This window comes from Theobroma umbraticum, unplaced genomic scaffold, assembly GCF_002168275.2.
Source record: "Theobroma umbraticum cultivar Fairchild unplaced genomic scaffold, ASM216827v3 scaffold_51.0, whole genome shotgun sequence".
Lineage (NCBI taxonomy): Eukaryota > Viridiplantae > Streptophyta > Magnoliopsida > Malvales > Malvaceae > Theobroma > Theobroma umbraticum.
In genome coordinates, this window is record NW_018397260.1 from 8,288,741 (window position 1) to 8,309,350 (window position 20,610).

At 34.7% G+C, this 20,610-nt stretch overlaps 2 protein-coding genes, 2 non-coding genes and 1 pseudogene across 7 annotated transcripts; 2 read left to right on the forward strand and 3 right to left on the reverse strand.

Annotated features, from left to right (window-relative positions):
- Positions 1-1,568: 1,568 nt before the first annotated feature.
- LOC110417117 (chaperone protein dnaJ 11, chloroplastic pseudogene) lies at positions 1,569-2,641 on the reverse strand (annotated as a pseudogene).
- Positions 2,642-4,318: 1,677 nt separating this feature from the next.
- On the forward strand, positions 4,319-10,108 carry SKS18 (SKU5 similar 18). Of its 2 annotated transcripts, XM_021429328.1 has the most exons (9): positions 4,319-4,596; positions 7,411-7,499; positions 7,595-7,704; positions 7,823-8,093; positions 8,200-8,302; positions 8,564-8,918; positions 9,008-9,373; positions 9,461-9,539; positions 9,629-10,108. In XM_021429328.1, coding segments are annotated over exons 1-9 (1,590 nt in total). In that variant the 5' UTR covers positions 4,319-4,595; the 3' UTR covers positions 9,845-10,108. The 2 variants fall into 2 exon arrangements, with proteins under 2 accessions (XP_021285003.1, XP_021285002.1); XM_021429327.1 differs by lacking the exon at positions 4,319-4,596 and having other exon boundaries at positions 6,345-7,499.
- Positions 10,109-10,285: 177 nt separating this feature from the next.
- On the forward strand, positions 10,286-10,389 carry LOC149527205 (small nucleolar RNA Z279/snoR105/snoR108). Its single transcript, XR_016351288.1, has one exon. It is a non-coding gene; the product is annotated as a small nucleolar RNA Z279/snoR105/snoR108 (small nucleolar RNA).
- Positions 10,390-11,864: 1,475 nt separating this feature from the next.
- On the reverse strand, positions 11,865-17,548 carry LOC110417226 (elongation factor G, putative (DUF668)). Of its 3 annotated transcripts, none has more exons than XM_021429464.2 (14): positions 17,075-17,548; positions 16,716-16,751; positions 16,033-16,350; positions 15,327-15,652; positions 15,104-15,196; positions 14,926-15,016; positions 14,450-14,543; positions 13,846-13,943; positions 13,453-13,516; positions 13,238-13,341; positions 13,007-13,123; positions 12,804-12,880; positions 12,644-12,688; positions 11,865-12,511 (listed from the first exon to the last, which is right to left on the reverse strand). In XM_021429464.2, the coding sequence occupies exons 3-14, from the start codon at positions 16,282-16,284 to the stop codon at positions 12,019-12,021; spliced, it is 1,854 nt and encodes a 617-aa protein (XP_021285139.1). In that variant the 5' UTR covers positions 16,285-16,350; positions 16,716-16,751; positions 17,075-17,548; the 3' UTR covers positions 11,865-12,018. The 3 variants fall into 3 exon arrangements, with proteins under 3 accessions (XP_021285139.1, XP_021285140.1, XP_089639780.1); XM_021429465.2 differs by having other exon boundaries at positions 17,040-17,548; XM_089783654.1 differs by lacking the exon at positions 17,075-17,548 and having other exon boundaries at positions 16,716-17,024.
- Positions 17,549-20,487: 2,939 nt separating this feature from the next.
- Positions 20,488-20,585, reverse strand: LOC149527206 (small nucleolar RNA Z161/Z228). The gene has a single exon (XR_016351292.1). It is a non-coding gene; the product is annotated as a small nucleolar RNA Z161/Z228 (small nucleolar RNA).
- Positions 20,586-20,610: the final 25 nt, after the last annotated feature.

The following is a 20,610-nucleotide window of genomic DNA, read 5'->3' on the forward strand; positions in this document are numbered from 1 at the left end:
AAAAACCTAATGACACCCTTTTCATATTCAAGCACGCCGCGGCTAAAGCACTTTCTGCTAGAACAAGTATTCCCAAACTCTAATACCTAGGACAAGTATTCCTAAACTCTAGTTCATCATATTTGATAGTAAACGTTGTCACCTTTCACTGGAGCCCCTGACTTGGGCCCAATTAGGGCCTCTGTGTTAAAGCAGCTTTCAAAAGCCTACTTGAAGTTTGGTCCGAATCAATTAAAAATGCAAACAAGCTCGGGCTTTATCCTTGGGCTATGAAAATTAGATTAAAGTCCAACATTCGTACCATTTGAAGGGAATTGTAAATAATAGAACTTGTTTACCTTTCGTGGATATAATTAGTAAGTCGTCCTAGAATGTTGGTTTTTTTTTTGTGATGCAAATAAATAAAACTTTGGTTATTCTGTCTTATACCAGGTGCGTTAGCGTTAGATTAATTAAAAGGATACATACTATAATAAAAGAAAAATGATTACGTTCAATTATTCATATCCCTTTATTTTATTTATTTGGTAGATCTCAAATAATAGAATAGAGAAGAGATAAATAATGGTAGTTGTTTTTTTTTTCTATTATTATTTTTACTGAAAATGCCCTTACACAACACAACAGAAAAGCTATCATTAGCATCATACATACACCAAATGCTAGATGAAATTAGTAATAATTTTTATCTCACCCCATCTTATTGTTCTTCTTTTTGGGTCTCGAGAAATGAAACTCAACATCAAAAAAGGTGTCTTTCTTTGAGGTTTCCGGAAGATAAAGAAATCCTAAATCTGCATTGATGATAAGCTGACAGCACGTAGTCTTCCTCGGCAAGTGTATGCCCAAAGTTTTTTGCGGTGTTGGCATTAGATCATGAAATTAGATAAGCATTGACTTGTATTATCCCACTATTTTTGGAGACCTTTTCGGCTTTTTGCTGAGCTGTTGCGTTTATCCTGGACAAAGAATAATCGTAACATACACATTCGAGTCTCTATGATTGTAACGAGTCATTTGGAATCAAAGGAATAAACATTCCCTTCCTTTTATTTCGCAGTTTGATTGATCAGTGAATGTCATCGGAGTTCCAATTAGATCACTTTTTCCGGCTTATCTAAATCTGCCCTCACGAAATAGAGTGCAGAGGATTTGTGTTTTCTTCTTCGTCTTGGCTTTTTTTTCTTTTGTCCCAAGTCCTGAAATTTTCCCATTGGCAGGCCAGTAATTGCATTAAGTTTGGCCTAATTCCGTAGATCCTATCCATAAATTCCATTATGCACAAGCTAACCTTTGTGAAACGATGAGTGAAGCAACCATTTATCATCCCTTTTAGTTAGATTTGAAGTCTGCGATCGGACTATGAAACTGGTATTCAACTTGATTTCTGGTCTCGACGTCTTGAAAACTTTGCATTTGCCTAATCAAAATCTCCAGTCTAATCTGAGTGGGATCTACGCAACTCAGCTTTAACTAACAGATTGAGACTGGTAGTATTTATTATTCAATCCTAAGTTTTCTGACAATGAAACCATAAAACTAAAGAAACAGAGCACTGAAACCATGAATGATATAAGAAAATCCAAACTTTATAAACTCAGGCTATTAAAAAGCCGCCTGTTTTAGTTTAAATATTTTTCTATTTACAGACAGGAGTATTAGCAGTTATGAGTTTTCCCCAAAAACCAAAAGGCCCAAAACAATGAAAATCAGGGGGCAAAGATTCCAATCGTCACTCTGAAATCCACACAACTGAAAAATCCAGTCCCCAACTTCGTGATTTGTCCAAAGTGTCACCAACATTGATCAGTTTCCCAGCTTCCCCTCGTGTAACCAGAAAATTCAGAAGACATGGGCCTGGCCATAGATGCGGCGGACGCTGACACGGCAAAGGATCGTCTCCGTCTGAACAACAACGCCCGATCATAATCGGCGCGTTTCTCGGGATCAGACAGCGTGGCGTAAGCTTCATGTACTTTGATGAACTCGTGTGCGGTGGCGTTCTTTTGACCGCTGGATGAGACGTCAGGATGCAGGACTCTCGCCAGTCTCCTGTAAGCAGCCTTGATTTCCTGACAAGTGGCACCCATCTGGATCCCCAAGACTTCGTACAGTGACGCTGGAGAAGCAATGTGGGAAACCGTTCTCTCAGCCGTCGACGCACAAGCGGCGGAAACACGGAGTGGCCGGAACTGGACACATGTCGGTACGGAACTGGGTTCCTTGATGGAAACTTTGTGGCCCATGAAATGAGCAGAGAAGGAGCCGAAACAAGCGAATGCAGAAGATGTGGAAGCCATTGTTCTGATGTGTGAAAGACCGTTGATTCCTTCTTGTTGTGTTTGCTTTGCGTTTGGGAAGTAGCCAGATGGTTAATGTTATTTATAGAGAGTTGGTTAACCAGGGTTAGCTCGATTGGGTTAACGAATTGCTTCCAATGGCTTATCCATTTGGAAATTTGGATCCTCTCTCACATGCTGACTCAGCCAACCGTCGGCGTTTCAGAATCTCTTACCCCACGACCACAAACTGTCAAGCTGGCGACAAGTCACTGACTTTTTTGGGAGTTCGCGAATTAAGAAGGTACATTTCAGGAAGATGCACCTCAAATCCTGTGAAATAAGAGTAATTTTTTAGTGTATCTTTTGGCTGTTACTCCATGGTTCTTGATTCTTTCAGGCAGATCTGAATTCGGATGAAGCTGACTAGGATTCTTTTCAGCAGATTTTGACCTCCGGATCCTTTTTTTCAGTGTCATTTTGCAATGGGTTATTGTTATTTGATTTTCTTATATAAGCATGTATGAAAAAGATCTTGGAAATGATAAGATACCCTCAAATTCCAGTACATTTCCTTTAATCATTAACAATAATATTAGCTTAAATGTCATATTTGAACAAATGATCTTGCTTCCAATTTGTTTGAAAGGGATATTGCCAATACTTAAAATTACAATACCAACGACGACGTTGCCTCAGCTTAAGACAAATTTTTTTTCTTCTAGAAACAAGATAGTTTACAAATGAAAATTCAGATTTGAAGAGTCTCTCCCTTCTATAGAATTATTCACTTAAAATAGTATAACAAAAGTTCAAATTGGCATCATCTACTTGTAGTCTGGAAAAGAAAATTGATGTTGATGTAAGGGCGAAGAAATTGAGTAAACCAAAACTTCTACTATAATGAATGGAAATTAAATCTTCTGGAAAGGTTAATGCATGAAGCGGACATGAAGTCAGATTTATTTTCCGTCTCCCCTAATTTCCCTATACATGTGAACGCGTTAAGGATACTTCAATTATTAAGCAAAGAGACAAAAAAAGTACTAGAAATACAGAAACATTTAGTGCTAGTTGCCAACTGCCATGCTGGCCCTGTTTGACATGAAATATCTGGGAGACACGAAGTCGTATGGCAGCTGTGGGCTATGGGGAAAGGTTAAAAACATGTGAACTATCACCTTCCACTAGCAGCAAACCGTGGCTAAAAATCAATCCAAGCATATTTATTTGTCACGTCTTGTGCTGGATTCATCAGCCCACAATATCTTAGAAAAGTGCAAAACAGAAAAACCAATGAGTTCGAAAACCAACAATTAGGCTTGTTTTGGCACGTTGGATATTTGAATTTGGATGGATAAGGTAGAAGCAGTTGCTACTTTTTAGCCTATCTAAATCTATCTACTTGTGTTATTTACAACTGAGTCGGGCACGATGTCCGTCTAAGGTGCGAGGTCCGTTCCAGTTCTTTTCATTGATTTGAGACAAGACCACGGTTTTCCAATTTCAGGTCCTGTCCTCATCGCCGCAGTTTTGGGCCCTTAAGCTTGCCACCCAAATTTATTTTTCATTTATTAACCAATCTCTTCTACACAAATATAGTGTTTATATTTAATATTGTCGACGTATAACATTTATAAAGATTAAAAATTAAAAATTTATTAATGAAATAATATTTTTTGATCGATTGATAATAAACACGAAATATAAATTTATGATTTTATACTAATAAAAGTGCTACTATTTACATAATTAACATTATTATCTCCTTGAATTACTTGGAAAAAGTCCTGGTCGTTTTTCGTCGAAATGACGTGATTTGTAAAATCCTGATCGAGACCCATAAGCAAAGGGCGGTTCGTCATTCGCCACGTGATGAGCATGTGGCGGTTGAGTATCCCACCTTCAACGAACAGACACGTGTCGAGCTATTTGGAAGTGGACGGTTGCTGCCGCCCGCAGAGACAAATCCAACGGTAAAATCAACGTATTCAAATTAAACAATGTTCGGCGTCGGTGATGGGTTCGGATAAATGGGATAGCATTAAAATGATTAAAGCGAGGAGGAGGCAAGCCAACAGTCGGGTGCTAAGCACAATGCCGGTCCACGTGAGGATGGCAGGATTCTCAATCTCAGATTCTATGTTTTGAGTTCTTTTATCCTTTGTGGGGCGTTGGATTTCGGCTCTGCATCTGCATTTTGAGGTTGACAAAAGTGTTTGGTCGGCCAGAAAACGAGGAAAAATATTGATCCTTTAGACAGAAAGTTTGTAGCAAAATTCTCCGATTACTATCATCCAACAAATTGGGGAGGCTAGTAAGTTTCAATTGTCTTAAGTGAGTTTCTTTTCCAGGGAATAGGTGACAATTTTGTACAAGACACCACTTAAGTTTACACGAATTTAAATTTAAATTAATTATATATTAATTAATTATATATTAATTGTATCGATATGAAACTCTTTTAAATTCGTTTAAATCATTTAATATATTATTAATTAATTATATTATTGTGTGTCTGTAAAACTTATGACATGTTTATTATTTAATTATTTAATCATTTTCACATGTCGTATAGATATATTTAATATACGATTATGACTCATATGTTAGTTCATATAAATAGTAATATTTTTATGATAATTAAGATTTATCAATATTAAATTTTATCATATTTGCTAAATATTATTATGTTTATAATTTCTTATTCTAAATTTGAATAATAAAATTATATTTTATTTATACATATTCTAATTTTATTGTATTAATCATGTAAATAGTTTATAAATTGTATAAATTTTAATCATATTAATTTTATCATTTCATATAAAATTTAATATGTCATGTTTAATAAATGTATTTTTTTGAAAAATACGTTTAATAAATATATTAATTATGTCATATAGTGTTACATGTTTATTAAATATATATGTATATGTGTTTAAGATTCAGACAAAAATTAATTAATTATGTCATGTCCATTTTTTCTTATATAACTATTAATTAATATTTTTATGATAATTAAGATTTATCAATATTAAATTTTATCATATTTGCTAAATATTATTATGTTTATAATTGCTTATTCTAAATTTGAATAATAAAACTATATTTTATTTATACATATTCTAATTTTATTGTATCAATCATGTAAATAGTTTATAAATTGTATAAATTTTAATCATATTAATTTTATCATTTCATATAAAATTTAATATGTCATGTTTAATAAATGTTTTTTTTAAATACACTTAATAAATGTATTAATTATGTCATATAGTGTTACATGTTTATTAAATATATATGTGTATGTGTTTAAGATTCAGACAGAAATTAATTAATTATGTCATGTCCGTTTTTTCTCATATAACTATTAATACTCTATATTTACACAATATGATTAAACACATGAAAGTATAAATTTGTAGATTTGCTAAGAAATGAGAACTTCTAATTCCACTAAATTAATCCCTCGGAGCTCATGATTAATTTATGTATGTATGCCATCAAAGAGAAAAGGAATTGCATGGGTATTGCAATAATGAATCTTATGGAGTCTTTTGAAAATACAAAGTCTTTTCTACCCAAATGAGAATGAGTTTTAATAATCTGTTTACATAAAATCAAAGAAAAGGTGCATAATTAGCATGGCATATTGAGTTGGTACTATGATACTTACTAGGAGTGTAACTGTGTAAGCAATTTTCTGTTATAATCAAATAAATTCGGTTAATTTGAATGTGATCACAGTTAAATTGATTAATTCGATTAATTTTCATTTTGAATTTTTTGGTTAATCAAATTACCAATTAGGTAGATATAATTTAGTGTATTTTCATTCATATTTGTTGAAACATTTTAATATTTTTAATCATGTTTGTTAGAATATTTTAATATTATTTACTTTAGGGTGTTGTTAAACTTTCATAATTTAACTGTATTTATTTTGTAATTAGTATAGAAATAATATAAATTAAAAAATGGACTTGAGTCCAAAAAATGTAGTTAATTCAATTAGTAATCGAATTAAACAATCTAATTTGATTAACCAATTAAATAATTAATATTCAATTGTCATTTAATTGGATTAATTTTTTAAATAATATTTAACTAATGCAATTATAAAAGTTTTTCAATCCTAATTATATAGGAAGCAAGTGTGCTTTAAACACAATTTTCCTATCACGCTAATTAGGCCTAACAAATTTTGGGTCGCAAGTTTTTTACTCAGAAAGGTTGGGGCCTGAATTGGTCAGCCGGTCAGGGCAATAGCTTGAGTTGGGTCAGCCTGTCAGGGCAGACTGGACCTTACAGTTATCTGGGTTTGTAGTCAAAGCCTAACCTAGATAAACTTGGACTGGATTACTTTATCCTTCTACCTCGGAGGGCCCATTTAAAGCCCACACTACAGTTAACTAACTCTTCTTGAACATATTTAATCTAAATATTTGGAGTTTGGTTAATAATAATAATAATAATAAAAAAAAAGAAATAAATGCCTTTTGTTCCTCAAAATTTGATTACTTAAATGGTAGTCATTCCAACATTTTTTTGCCCCTATATCATTCCTGAACTTCTTGATCCACTAACCTATTCTCTTTTATAAATTTATAAATTATGATTAAAAAAAAATTTCTCCGATTTTGAGTTAATTACGTGTTATTAAGTTATTAAGTTAAGTTAGATGATCATTATTCACGATTTTAAGTTCTAAGGCCTAACAACTATTAATGTGTTATCACTAAAATTTACAATTAAAAACAAAAAAAAATTGAAAAATTAAGAAAGAAGAGGATAGAGATCAGAGAGTAATCTTAATTTGGAGCTGAAAAGATTTATATATAGGAATTTAAATTTCAAAAAGAAGATGCCTAATTCATCGTTTTCTGATTTCCGCCATTCCTTATGTTACCCTCTTTCCCGCGTTTTGTTTTTTCTTTTAAATGGCTTTAAATTACCAGTTCATGAGGGAATCCTTTCCTACCAAAAACATATGAAAAACCCACCAAATTTTTCTTCTTCTTCTTCTTCAATCTAGCTAAGGTTCCTGTGTTTGAGTTCTAAATCTAAGCAATGAGGCACACCAGGTTCTTAACATCGTCCAAGCTTTGTCTATGCCTTTCTTTGTTAGTGGCGTTAGTTGATGGGGGCAGTTCAGAACTTTTCTATGATTGGACTGTTTCTTACTCTCAACGTGCCCCTCTTGGCGTTGATAAACAGGTCTTTTCCATTGTTTCTTATTCTTTTTCTTGAATTTAGTTTGGACTTCTCATATTTGTTTGATTCTTATTACGAAATGCTTCTCGTGACATCAGGTGATAGTGATCAATGACATGTTCCCAGGGCCAGTCTTGGATGCAACAACGAATGATGTTGTGAATATTAATATTCATAACGAATTAACAGATCCCTTTCTCATGACATGGTTGATTTTAAAATATGGGAAAATCAAGAGCAAAATCTTTCAGTAATTATAACAAAGTAGACTATTGTTTTTGCTTAGAAACATTGATGTTGAATGTTATGTTTTTAATTTAATGTAGGAATGGAATTCAAATGAGGAGGAATTCATGGCAAGATGGAGTGCAAGAGACGAATTGCCCTATCCTGCCAGGCCAAAACTGGACATACAGCTTTCAGCTTAAGGATCAGATTGGAAGTTTCTTTTATTTTCCTTCGCTTCTCCTGCAGAAAGCTGCTGGTGGGTACGGGGCCATTCATGTGAATAATCGCGCTGTTATTCCCATTCCATTCCCAAAACCATATAAAGAATACGATGTACTGATTGGTGATTGGTACAATGCCAACTATGGGGTAGGCTAAATGGACAGATCCTTTTTTTTTTAAATTGGAAAATAATTTTTTTCATTACTGTTTGTGTTTTCGAGGGAAAATCGTTGAATTCCTGAAGTTCTTATAGGTCTTGAGAGCATCAGTGGAAGATGGGAACTCATTGCCCCTGCCTGAGGGGATTCTAATCAATGGGCAAGGGCCGAATCAAGCAAGTTTTGAGTTTGAGCCAGGTGAAATTACCTTACTGTTTAGCTTAGGAACATTGTTTTTGATCATATACTTAGTGATCAAGAAATTCTGGTTGGACTTTTGGTTGATTATACAAGAAAACAAGTACATTTTAATTTCTGACAGAACTGGAATGTTTGGAATGTAACTGTATTTGATATTAGATCATCAATTGAGGATTTGAGGAAATTTTCCTGCTATCCCATAAACAAGTTCCAAAGTCACAGCACTTTTGGTTGACTTTGCTGTTTTTGATCTTACAGGTGCCATGTACAGGCTTAGAATTTCAAACGTAGGCTTGAAGACATCTTTGAATTTCAGAATTCAGGAGCATTTGATGCTGTTGGTGGAAACTGAAGGTTCTTACACAGTTCAGCAATTATATGATAGCCTGGATATCCATGTTGGACAATCTTACTCGGTCTTAGTCGCAGCAAAGAACCAGACCAACGCCAAGTCTTACTACATGGTTGCAAGTTCTCGCTTTACTACTTCCGAACAATTTGGCATTGGTCTCATTCGTTATCCAGACTCTGTGGGAGACCCTGGTGTCCCTCTTCCCAGTGGACCAAGCCAATCTGATTACGAGTTCTCCATACAGCAGGCTCGTTCGATAAGGTACACCCTAGGAAGAAATTGAACATTGTTCAAATGCTTGGGGTGCAAAACCCGCCAAATCATTGTTTCTGAAATTTTCCTTTCAATAGGTGGAATTTAGCAGTAGGAGCAGCCAGGCCAAATCCACAAGGTTCCTTCCACTATGGCAGCATAAATATCTCTCGCACACTTATTCTTGAGAATAATGTGATGCTCCTCGGAAGAAAACGAAGGTTTACAGTAAATGGAATCTCATTTCTGCACCCAGATACACCATTGAAGCTAGTGGACAACTTCAAGTTCAAAGATGTATTCTTGCCTGGTATCATTCGTGACAGACCAACTACTACTCCTCCTTCTTTGGGCACTTCGGTAATCGATGCCCAATGCCACGATTTTTACCATATTGTCTTTCAGAATCCTCTGTCAGAAGTGCAAACATGGCACATGGATGGCTACAACTTCTTTGTTGTCGGGTAAAGATTCTTTGCTCTATGTTTTGTGCTAATTGAAAGTGTTGCTAAATCACCCGTCTAATGAAACTCATACAATCCTATTTGCAGAATGGATTGGGGCACGTGGGATGAAAGCAAGAGAGCAGGATACAACATGATCGATGCTGTTTCTCGCTCAACAATTCAGGTTTTGGTGACTGATCACAAAATTTGACTTGAACCTGCCTTCACAATTTTGTACATGTCGTTAATTGAATGTTAATTACGAACAAGCAGGTTTATCCATCGTCATGGACAGCAATACTTGTCCAAGTGGACAACCCGGGGATGTGGAATCTGAGGTCACAGAATGCAGAGAATTGGCATCTTGGGCAGGAACTGTATCTAAGAGTTAAAGGTCTCGAAGAGGATGATTCATCAACCATTTCTGCAAGGGATGAAGCTCCAATGCCTGAGAATGTCATCAAATGTGGAAGAGCCGCTAAACTATGAAATTTTCTTGAAGATCTTAGTCCTGAATTGGTTGAAGAACTAGTAGCATACTTTCATCAAATTGTTTCGTTTTTTCTCTTAAAATTTGTGAGGTTTGGGCATGCTAACTTGCTTATAGATATGAAGAATAGGCCTCTTTTCTCCATGATTCCTGTTAACATTTATTTCTGTAAAATATCAGTTTGGGATTCGGAATCATTCCTAAGTAAGCTTTGCTTGTAGCTTATTATTTATGAAGGAATAAACATAAGTCCGTTCCCTTTATCAAAAGAAACAAAAGTTAATTTATTTCTCTATTTGGTTTAAAACGCTAAGCTAGTTTTTAGAAAATGCGGGGTAGCTTAATCCCACACCGCTTAGCGGGACAAGAAAGGTGCTGACGCCTCGGATAAAGTAGATGAGCGAGGACCAGAGCAGAGCATGATCCTTCAGGCAGTAAACGGGATATGATGAGTGGTCATTACTCGCAAGCGCTGTGAGATGGGTGTCCGCCCCAACGCCTGGTTACGACAACATGGGCACTCCCCTCTGTACCACCTGATCCCAATCTTGAAGGAAAACTCTCTTATCCAGTTCAAATATTTTAGTTAAACGTTTTGGGTTAGGGAAATTTTCGTCCCATTCGAAAATATTGGGTGAAACAATCAATTAGGGTTCTTAAATCCTGTATCTTCAGTAAGCTTAAATCCGTGATTTTGAGTAAGCTAGCTAATCAGACGGGTTCTTGTGAAAAATAAGCTAATCAGAGGTTAAGCTTGTAAGAAAGAAGGGTTCCTCAATGAAATGTCTAATACATGATTTTAACCAAAAATAAAAGTGGAATAGCATTAGATACATTAACAAGTACATATAGATTTGCTGTCGCTGTTTTAAACAAGAAACCCAAAGGAAACCATCAAAGTAAGTAGAGAAACCAAGACAACACTTTGAATGCAAGTGTTCTCCTTTGAAACCCCATTATCAAAAGCAGCGTTTTCCACTGAGCCCTGTTGGTTAGTAGCCCCAAAAGGCTGATAATTCGAGAATGGCTGATTCAACCCGGAGTAAGGCTGGTTTACTGAAGAATATGGCTGATTAATGCCTGACAGAGGCTGGTTAATGCTCTGTTGCGGATAGTTAGGCTCCTGTTGCTGTTGGTAACCCGGTTGAGATTGCTGCCCTTGGTTGCCATTACCAACAGGCTTAGCAAATGGAATTTTGTTAATAGGGGCATCATTGGGAGGGGAAGGGAGCAATGGAGCATTATTCCCTTCAGTTTGGGGGACGCCAGGAGGAGCTTGCTGCTGGTTTGTAGTTGTTTCAGTCGCACCTGCTGGAGGTAGAGATAGCCCCGGGCAAATTGAGAAAGAGAGCACCACAAGAAAGAAAAGGAGGCATGATTTTTGGGTCTGTAAGATCTCCATTCTTGTGATAACATGGGCTATTATGAATTTTGATGCTCTAGGATGGCATTATATAGAGAATCGAATTTGTCTTAACTTGACATTTAAAATTGAAATTGGAGCAGTTGGAACTTGGAACTATGAATGTAAACGGAGAAAAATATGGAGCTGGAAAGATCATCACATTCTAATACGAGGTGAATTCTATTTCTTAGATTAGTTTACATCTTAATATCACAGATACGGCGGTACAGACACAACTCTTTGAATAGGTAAAGATACTGCCACCTCAGATGGGAGTAGATGGAAGTTTGGTTTCAGGTATGCAAGATGGCAAAGAATTAGAACAAGAACAAGGTGCTTTTCCTGCTGGTAACAGATTAGAATATGGAAAAAGTTACTGAGTGTAGTAGGACAAACCAATTCAAAAGTAGTTAACTAGTTTCACTGTTTGATATAATAATGTCTTGGAGATTTCCTACATCAAGCTTCGAAAATAGTAGCAAATGTTCAAAAGGGATTCTGGTACTCTTTGGGTGGAAGAAGCTGTGTGCCTAAACTGCAGTTCTCCAGAGGATAAATTAACAATGGGTCACCACTAACCTCTAGCCAAGAACTCAGAGACAATTCTAACATCATTTCAAATAAAATTACCACCATATATTATTTACATTATAAAATAAATCTCACGGGATGACATATACAATAGAATGAGAAGAATGAGATATAGAGACATGAAATGAATCTTAAATATTAGACAAAATGCTAGGGGTGAAATTTTGAATGTGACTCTCAAGCTGCAAGATCTAAACCATCCATGACATCCAATCTATTTGTTTGTGGATCTTTCAAAATCTTTCCTGCCCTAAAACTCCTATCAGGAGAGTTCCCAGCACTCCTACTTAATGCCCACATTTTGATCCCTTTGCTTTTGCCTAAAGGAAATTCCTGACTTTTGCTAATTCCTGGAATCAATCTCCTCGCAGTCACCTTCTTTAACAAGTTCCTGTCTTCTTCAGAAAGTTCAACCCTGTGGGGTTTGGTTCCCCCATTGAAGGATAGAAATCGCTGCATGTTAGAGTGATAAACCAGACCTTTACAAGTAGGAGATCGAACTGGCTGAGGCCTGAAGCCGTGATCTCTTTGTTTTACTAAGCAGATCAAGTGATGAAGCCACTGCACCAATCCAAGGATGTATGCATCTGTCTTCTGTTTATCTGCATGATAAAGTGTCTGAAGGCGGGTGAGGTTACTATTCGTGGTTGCGCTTCTTCCAAATTCGTTGCTGTCAGACAAGAACAAACACCAGGAAACCTCATTGTTATTATGTTATACCAAAATTAGTAACTCTTAATCGTTTGGATAGACTTGCATATAACCATATGCACAGAAAGATAAAGAAAAAGCCACGACTAACCCAGTGTTTGCCCATTCTCCAACCCATCCAAAACCTTGATGTGCTCTGTTGCAAATTGTAGCAAAGGAAAAACAAAGAAGCAAATATAGTTAGTAATGACATAAAAGAAAAGAAAGAACATTTTTTTGGCTTAAATCAAATCTAAATTAGTTTAACTTACTTGGTCGTGTTTGTGGCAACTGGAACAAGCCACTGCAGTGTCTTTTCCATCTCATCTTTGACCTGTGAAATTGAGCGCTGCAGAAAAAGCAAGCAATTAGTGATGATGTTAATCATGCAAACTAGCATACAAGAAAAAAAAAAACTATGAATTCAAGAAATGAAATCGAAATTGTATTTGAGTATATCACAACTAAACCATACCCCTTCCTTGGTGTCAATGGACTGTAATCGGGACCTTAAAGCTTTCTTAACAGAGGGTGGCAATCCATTGTATAAAGTGTCCCTGATATTAGGTGGAAGGGAGGCTGGGCGACCTGCCTATAACATATATATTCAATTTAATTCAGTCTGTCAAAGCCAGATTGCAAGTAGAAAGAAGGTAACATGAAATTGACAGAAAAGAAAAGAGAAAAATAAGGACATAAGACTTACAATGTTATCAATCTGATGAATCACATTAGCATAGTGTAATGCAAGTCCAGCAACACCTAGCTTTTGAGGATTTTCAGTAGTTTCCTTTCGAACTGATGCTGTGTCTGCCATGAGTTGGAAAATTATATTGATAAGATGCAGTAGTAAAACATCAAGTAACACACATGATGTTCCCCTCAACAAAATTTGATATGAGTTTGAATCTATATGATTACCTCCAAAGGCTTCAAATATTGCTTGATGCATATAAGTAACAATATCAACAAGCTTCTCCATGATCTGCAATGAAACAAAATTACAATCAAGAAAGATTGCATAATTGTTGACTCTCGCAGAAGCCAAAACCAAATGATATCAATCATTTTCTCCATGAGCAAAACAGATTTCATACTATTCCATTGCTAGAGTTGGCAGTCATAAAAATCAACCATCACTAACATCGAAAAAAGAAGCATAGCATGAGATGCATGAGGAAAACAATACTCCTTTGAAATGCTAAAAGCTTCATGGACAAATGATTGAGGTGATTGAATAACAAAGGATTCCTTCGAGAACACCTCTGAGAGTATCTGTTCAGCAATTATAAAAAGCAGCTCGTAGTTATATACCTCCTCCAAAGTTCTAGACCAAAGAGATTTCTTTTTCAAACTCCTTACAAGCTTTCTTTGTTGTTTTAGCTCACTTTGTAAAATCATGAGATTTTCTCCTACAATTCAAAAGAATTAGCTGTTAATAGACTAGCTGCACTCCAGGTTAGCAGCTCTTTAGCAAATATCAGAAACACAGCAAAAAAATGGGGGAATGAACAACTTGAAGCTGTTAATGAGAGAAACTCGACCACAATAATTTTTTCCAGAGAAAGATTGCGTGAATGATGTACAATTTAGTAACAACATCTTGAAAGTGAGAAGGAAAAAGGAGCACCAGAGCAGACTAAGGCTTTAGACCCTAGAATGAACAACTAACGACAGATGCCCATAGAGATAAACCCCTATTATAAAAAATAATAATATTCATTCCTAAGTTAGCATATTTAAAGAATTTTGGATTGTTAAGTTTCATTTTGATGTAATGGTAAATCACCCAAAATTTATGACATCAGGATGGTGTAAAAATGTTGCTACCTAATTGGGAATGTATTCAATTTCTGCATACATCCATAGACACATAAAAGAAAGTTTTGGAAAGAGAAACGGATCGTCCATGACTAACCTCTTTTAGGGAGATTTAAGGACTCCACTTCTTCCAGCTTTCGCCTATAATCTTGATCAAATCTGTCTAGAGCATTTAATTCATGGTATAATTCCTACACATGTAAGATACATTAGATTCTCGAAGTAGAATATGCAGACCAAACACTTTTCAAGATCAAAACCAACATACAGATATGTATCATTCTCACGGATGGACAACTCTGATGTTATAGCTTGAACATAACACGCAGCGCAAACAAGGGTGCTTAAAAAATTTCAAAGGCGTCATACAAACTTATTAAAAAGGAGGTACCTGAGATTCCATTTAAGTGCAATGCTTTAATTCAAACAAGATAATTCAACATTGTTTTCAGGCAGAATATGCCGTGGCATCCCACACCATTCATTCAACAAAAGCGTCCAAAAAATACACAATGTATGAGCAACATAGCAGATAGAGGGGAAAAGCTCACAATTAAAGGAGGATAAACTTACAGAGGTATGCTGAGCCAGAGTAGTTAGTTCTTGCATTGTCATTTCTGCCTCAGCTCTAGCTTGCTTAGGAAATGAATTGTCGATATCTAGTCTGACAGGTTGTGACAATATATCTCTCCGTTAGTAAACATCAACAAATGAAAGCTAAAAAGTAATGCTACCAAAAAATCTACCTTACTTTGAAAAGTATCGGTCAAGGTTATGCCATTGTGGATCTTTACATAGATCTCCAAACCTAATTACTTCACGTGAAAAAACATCCAATTCATCCCTAGAAATGCAAAAGGATAGACTGTTATAATAAGAGATTTAAAGTGCAAGAACTAACACAGCGTCCCCTGCATGGAGAAAACTTCAAAGCACATAGTAAAACCAACTATTTTCTCAAACAAGTAACCTACCTCTTGTCATCCGCAGCAATACTTAGCAACTCCCTCATGTTTGTAGAAACTAGCTTTTGTACTCCTTCTGAATGTAAGACATCCATTTTTAGGAATTGGATGTTTTCTTCCGAAAATGACTGCAACAAAATTGCTCCTTTAGCTATTGTATTAGCCACTTCGAATGCCAATATAGATATCCGATTCCCTCTAGAAGCCAGGCCAGATACAAAGCCACTTCCGGCATTCAAATTTGACATGCTGCTTCCGAGTGTGTCTAAAACGTCGACTGCCCTCTCTAGGCCCACAATGCCAGCTCTTCCAAGAAATGAGCTTCTATGAGAAACCTACAAAATAGAAAATATACAACATGAAGTGAGAAACCTGACATTTTACTTCGTGCCATGATTCTTCGCAGAAACAGGCATTCTCAGAGATAAAAGTCCGAAATGAAATGGAACTTTGATGGAGATAACAATCCCACAGGCTACCAAAAGTTCAAATTCTAGCTGATATGATCTTATATGCTAGACAACATCATGAAGGTTTCTGTTCTATCATCGACATTGTTTCTTCGAAACTTAACCTTTGCCATCAACTGCCCTTCCAGTCAAATTTTACGTCAGCGCAATGCCACATGATATTGAGTTTTCCAATTTCTGTTGTGCTCCAACCTCGGAAGCTCATTACAACTACAAAACAAATATGGTTAAAGCAAGCAATATACCTTGGAAGCTGCTGTCCTGGCGGGTGTTGCTGGCTTCAATTCCCGGGAAAATTGCAATTCAAAGTCACCAGAATCGTGCCTTTGCCGCGTTTTTTCAAAACCATCGCCATTGGTATAGGAATGAGGATTTGAATTACCATTTTGCTGCCCAAAGCTCTTTTTTGACTTGAGCTTCCCTGAAAACCCTGTAGTAGTCTTCTGTTCAAGCTTTATACTCCGCTCCCTAGTTCCACCAGAACAAACACCTCCCATTTTTCTTCCAAGACTTCAAATTTATCTCAAACGATAGCCCAATATATACCTAAACGAAGAATTTTACTGAAACAAAAAGAAGAGACAAAAACAAAAACAGAAGCAGCGTTAGCCCACGCTCTGTTTGATAAGAAGTAAAATTTGTGAACCAAAAAAGGGAAAAAAATAAAAAGGAAATTTGCAATCAAAGATTTTCCATTTAAAATCCTGATAAAAACTAAATTCAACACTTAGAATTGTCTGCAACTACTTAAAAAGAATAGCAAAGTTTCAATCTGTACAGGGAAAGAACCGAATTCATTCGTCTTTTTGCCAACCAAACGTAAAATCAATCCAAAAAGAGCAAAAAGACAAGGAAAAAAACATTTTTGAAGTAGATAATTCTACAATCACAAGATGATATGAAACAACAGATAAAACAAACATCAAACCTGCGAATCAGAGAGGCTGAAATTCAGGGTGACCAACTGCAGAAGGTTGAAAGAAAACCCAAGAAAAGTTGTGTAGTAAGAAATAAGAAGAAAGAAAAATGGACTGAGTCAGGTTAGTTACAGTGCAAGAAGGAGGATGAAAAGAATGAAAAACAAGAGAAGAATACAATATGGCAATAAATATGTTGCATTGACCAAAGAAACAAGCCTTTTTTATTTTCCTTATGATTGAAAAGACGCGTAATTAAGCGTCAGGCAATAGGATGGAAATCTCGTGGTGTTTATGGGGGGATTTGTTTGACTGAATTGAATTTGGAAATGTACCAAAATAATAAGAAGAGAGATACGACTATTCTCACTCTTCTTCTGAAACTAGACTCTTGGTATGAAACATGCCATCTTGCGAAGCAGGGGAACCCAACAAATTCAACTCCCGCCCACCTTGTCTGGTTACTCCACATTGTCTGTTTTGCCCCTTTCTCAAAAAATAAAATAAAATCCAGAATAAATGATTTCTAATTTTAGTAAGCAACGAACAAGAATGAGATAATTTCGCTGTTGCGAGCAATTGAGGCTAAGGATAGAAATTCAAAACGATTGATTAATAATTAAAACTGAATTGATAAACCGATAAATTTATAAATTTTGCTAACGATAAACTTGCTTTTATCTTTGGTAATGTTTATTTTTCTTTAATTTTATGAAAATTAAAATAAAATTCCGATTTTGATATATTTTTAAATTTATAATATGAAAACTTTAAATATATAAATTCTAAAAAATTTTAAAAAAATAAGTTAAAAAAAAAAAGAAGAATTGTCAAAACAAAGATTGAAAAGTATTTACCATGAACTAAATGATGCAAGAAACCAGAAATGTGGAAAATAAGGTAAAGCACTCAAAGATAGAAACTTTAAAGACAAAACATAAAACTGCCAGTTGCTAGGGAGGGATTCATGGGATCTCAATTTTTATGTTTGTTGAGTCATCAATGTGACTTGAACTTCAAAACATACAACTTTCTAGCTTTTTTGTTTTTGTTTTGTTGTTTTATTCATATTAAATGTATCCCAAATCCTTTGACTACACCATGTTTTAAAATGTCAACACGAAGTAGATAAACAAGGGACATAAAGCCGGTGTGACTTCAATCTTCAGTTTCAATGTCGACTACTCATAGTAGTCGGCAAATAAATTATTAAAATAATAATAAAAAACCTTCACATTTATTATATTAAAAACATTTTAAAAATAATTACAAAAAAAAAAACTAGTAAAACCAACATTGAAAATAGTTGTATTATTTTTTACACGATAACACGAACTTAACAATACACATTTGCCACGCGTACCATTATTATATTAAAAAAGGGTTGATGCAGTCCCATCGGGCATTGTCAAGTCTGCAACATGCTCTTCTGTAGATTTTATTCAAACAAATATTTTGTTAATCTTTTGATTTAAGATAGAATATTATGATTGGGATTTAAAAGTTTTATCTTGATAATTAAATTTCATTGACTTTTATGAATTAATAATAAAGATATGTATGTATATGTAAAACAAAAAAAGACAAAATTATAATTAATCGTTTATTTTAGTTCAATATGGATTTTTACTAAAACTTAGAATTTGATGTTATAGTAAAACATACTTTATAGATGAAAAGTAGATTATGATATAACATATGATCTGTACCAGTTGCTTGAAAGGTTTACTTTGTTTTTGAGAGAGTTTTCTTTAAAGGGAATTTATTTGACTTGATTATATTAAGAGAAGGAAAATTATACTTGGACAGGGACCTAGTTTGTATATTCTGACTTTTCAATGAAATTGTAATTTTGGGTAAAAAAAAAAAGAAAGAGAAACGACGAGTCAAAACTCAAAAGGGGCCGTTGGATCAATCAAGGGCAGTGATGTCATGTGAGGAAACTGCAATAAGACAAGGAATCGCTGCCATTTGGTGGAAAAACGAAAAGGATCGTATAAATATGAAAAAATCATAGAGTTCTGTCCACGTGGGTGTTTTCTATTGGTGATTTGCTCCCGGGCTCCCATTCGGATGCTACCGTCGCACCTCACCACCACGAAGAATATTCCATCCAGATCTTTTAGAAATTGTAACTCACGTGGCTCCCCTTCCCCCAACCCACCATTGACTTGCAGATTTGACTTTCGTTGACGGTGAAATTTGCATGGATTAATTTTTAATTAATTGTTATTTGCATATAAAAATGATAATTAATTTGTATAAAGTAGACATTCGCGGCCTTTTTAATCTGTTATGAATTTGGAAGTAGGGTGCAAAAATATATATAAAAAAGAAAAACAGGATGGAGTGATTGTTTTGAGTTGGGGGACTTTTCTAGTTGGAGATTCTAAAGGAAAAGTCTTACTTTGCTGCTAACGGGTGGACGCAGCGTACCCCCAAATGAAAGATTCATTGGATTCTAAATCGTTGATGACTTTAGCCATAAGGAATTGGAGTTAGGCGATTCAACTTGAATGGCACGTGAATGAAGCTTTGGTTATTCTCTTAATAATGGGCTGTTAACTGGATTAGTCTTATCCAACAGGATGTAGGCTGCTTGCCTTTTTTTAAGGGTCGGGCAGAATTTGGTTGAAATTGAATCAATTGAATTTGATTACTTTGATTTGGTTATTTTGATTTTAATTTTATTTCAATTAGGAATATCTATTTACTTGGTGAGTTTTTGGTATTTAAAACTTACAATCGAAATAATTGAACAAATTAGTTATTAAAAATATATATTTTTAAATATATATTATATATTTTAATATTTTTTAGTAATAATGTCTTTGAAATTTAAATTTATCTTGATTAGAATGTGAAGATGAGTAATTTTTTTTTTCTTTGAAAGTGTTATTGGATATGGTTAAATCGAATACACATCTTAGTCACTTCCTCGTCTATTTTATCCTCTTTGAAAAATTTTTCGTAGTAGTACTTTATGAATTTCGCATGTGCATAACTACTTCTATTATTGTCAATTTATTGCAAGTCCTTTATATTACACGAGAATTATTCAAACAGTGAAAATTGAAATAAAAAAAAAGTTGCTCCAACTTATGTTTTCATTTTATATATGGATAGGTCATATTATATATTTGGAAAATAGTATTAACAGACCAAATAAAGCTCAAATGATATAAACTAAACGGAAACACTTGATTACTATTATTAGTTCTTTGGTCTTAATGCAAATTGTGATTAACATACATACGAAACTTTATTCCATATATAAGAAAATGTAATCGATTTCAAATTTTCTCATATAATATCTTATAATTTATTAATTTTTTCAATTAATACTTAATGAATAATTTTTATTTTCATAAAAAATTAAATTAAATTAAATTAGGTTTTATTTGTAAAGATAAATTATTTCCTTCAAATCAAATGTTCTTCCCTAATACTAAGAAATTTTTTCTGTTTTAAGTTAGTTTTTAGTAAAAGGATTAATCCGGAATGGGAAAATTAGTACATACGAGATTGACCAAATATCCAACGTCGGATCATCAAAAGGCACTCAGAATGAAAAGGACTTCAATTAGTAGTTTACGATTTCAAAGATCGCCTGATCTCAATCTGTATGTTAAAAATATCCTCATCGTGCCTATCAAACGAAAACGAATCCATAACCCAGAATCTAAATTAAGTATTTTGAGAGTATTGAGTTTAATCAAGCTCTCGATCAAATCCAGCAGCGAAAAATACAGGATTCGATCAAGAACGTGGGAGGAAAAGGGAAACCATCAGAAACATTGGATCAATGCATCAGGCAGACACATCGAGGTGTCTCAGACGACCGTCGTGAGAAATTTTAATCCAATCTCATCATCTGATTTCTCTTTTCGCATTTGCTGCTTTCAA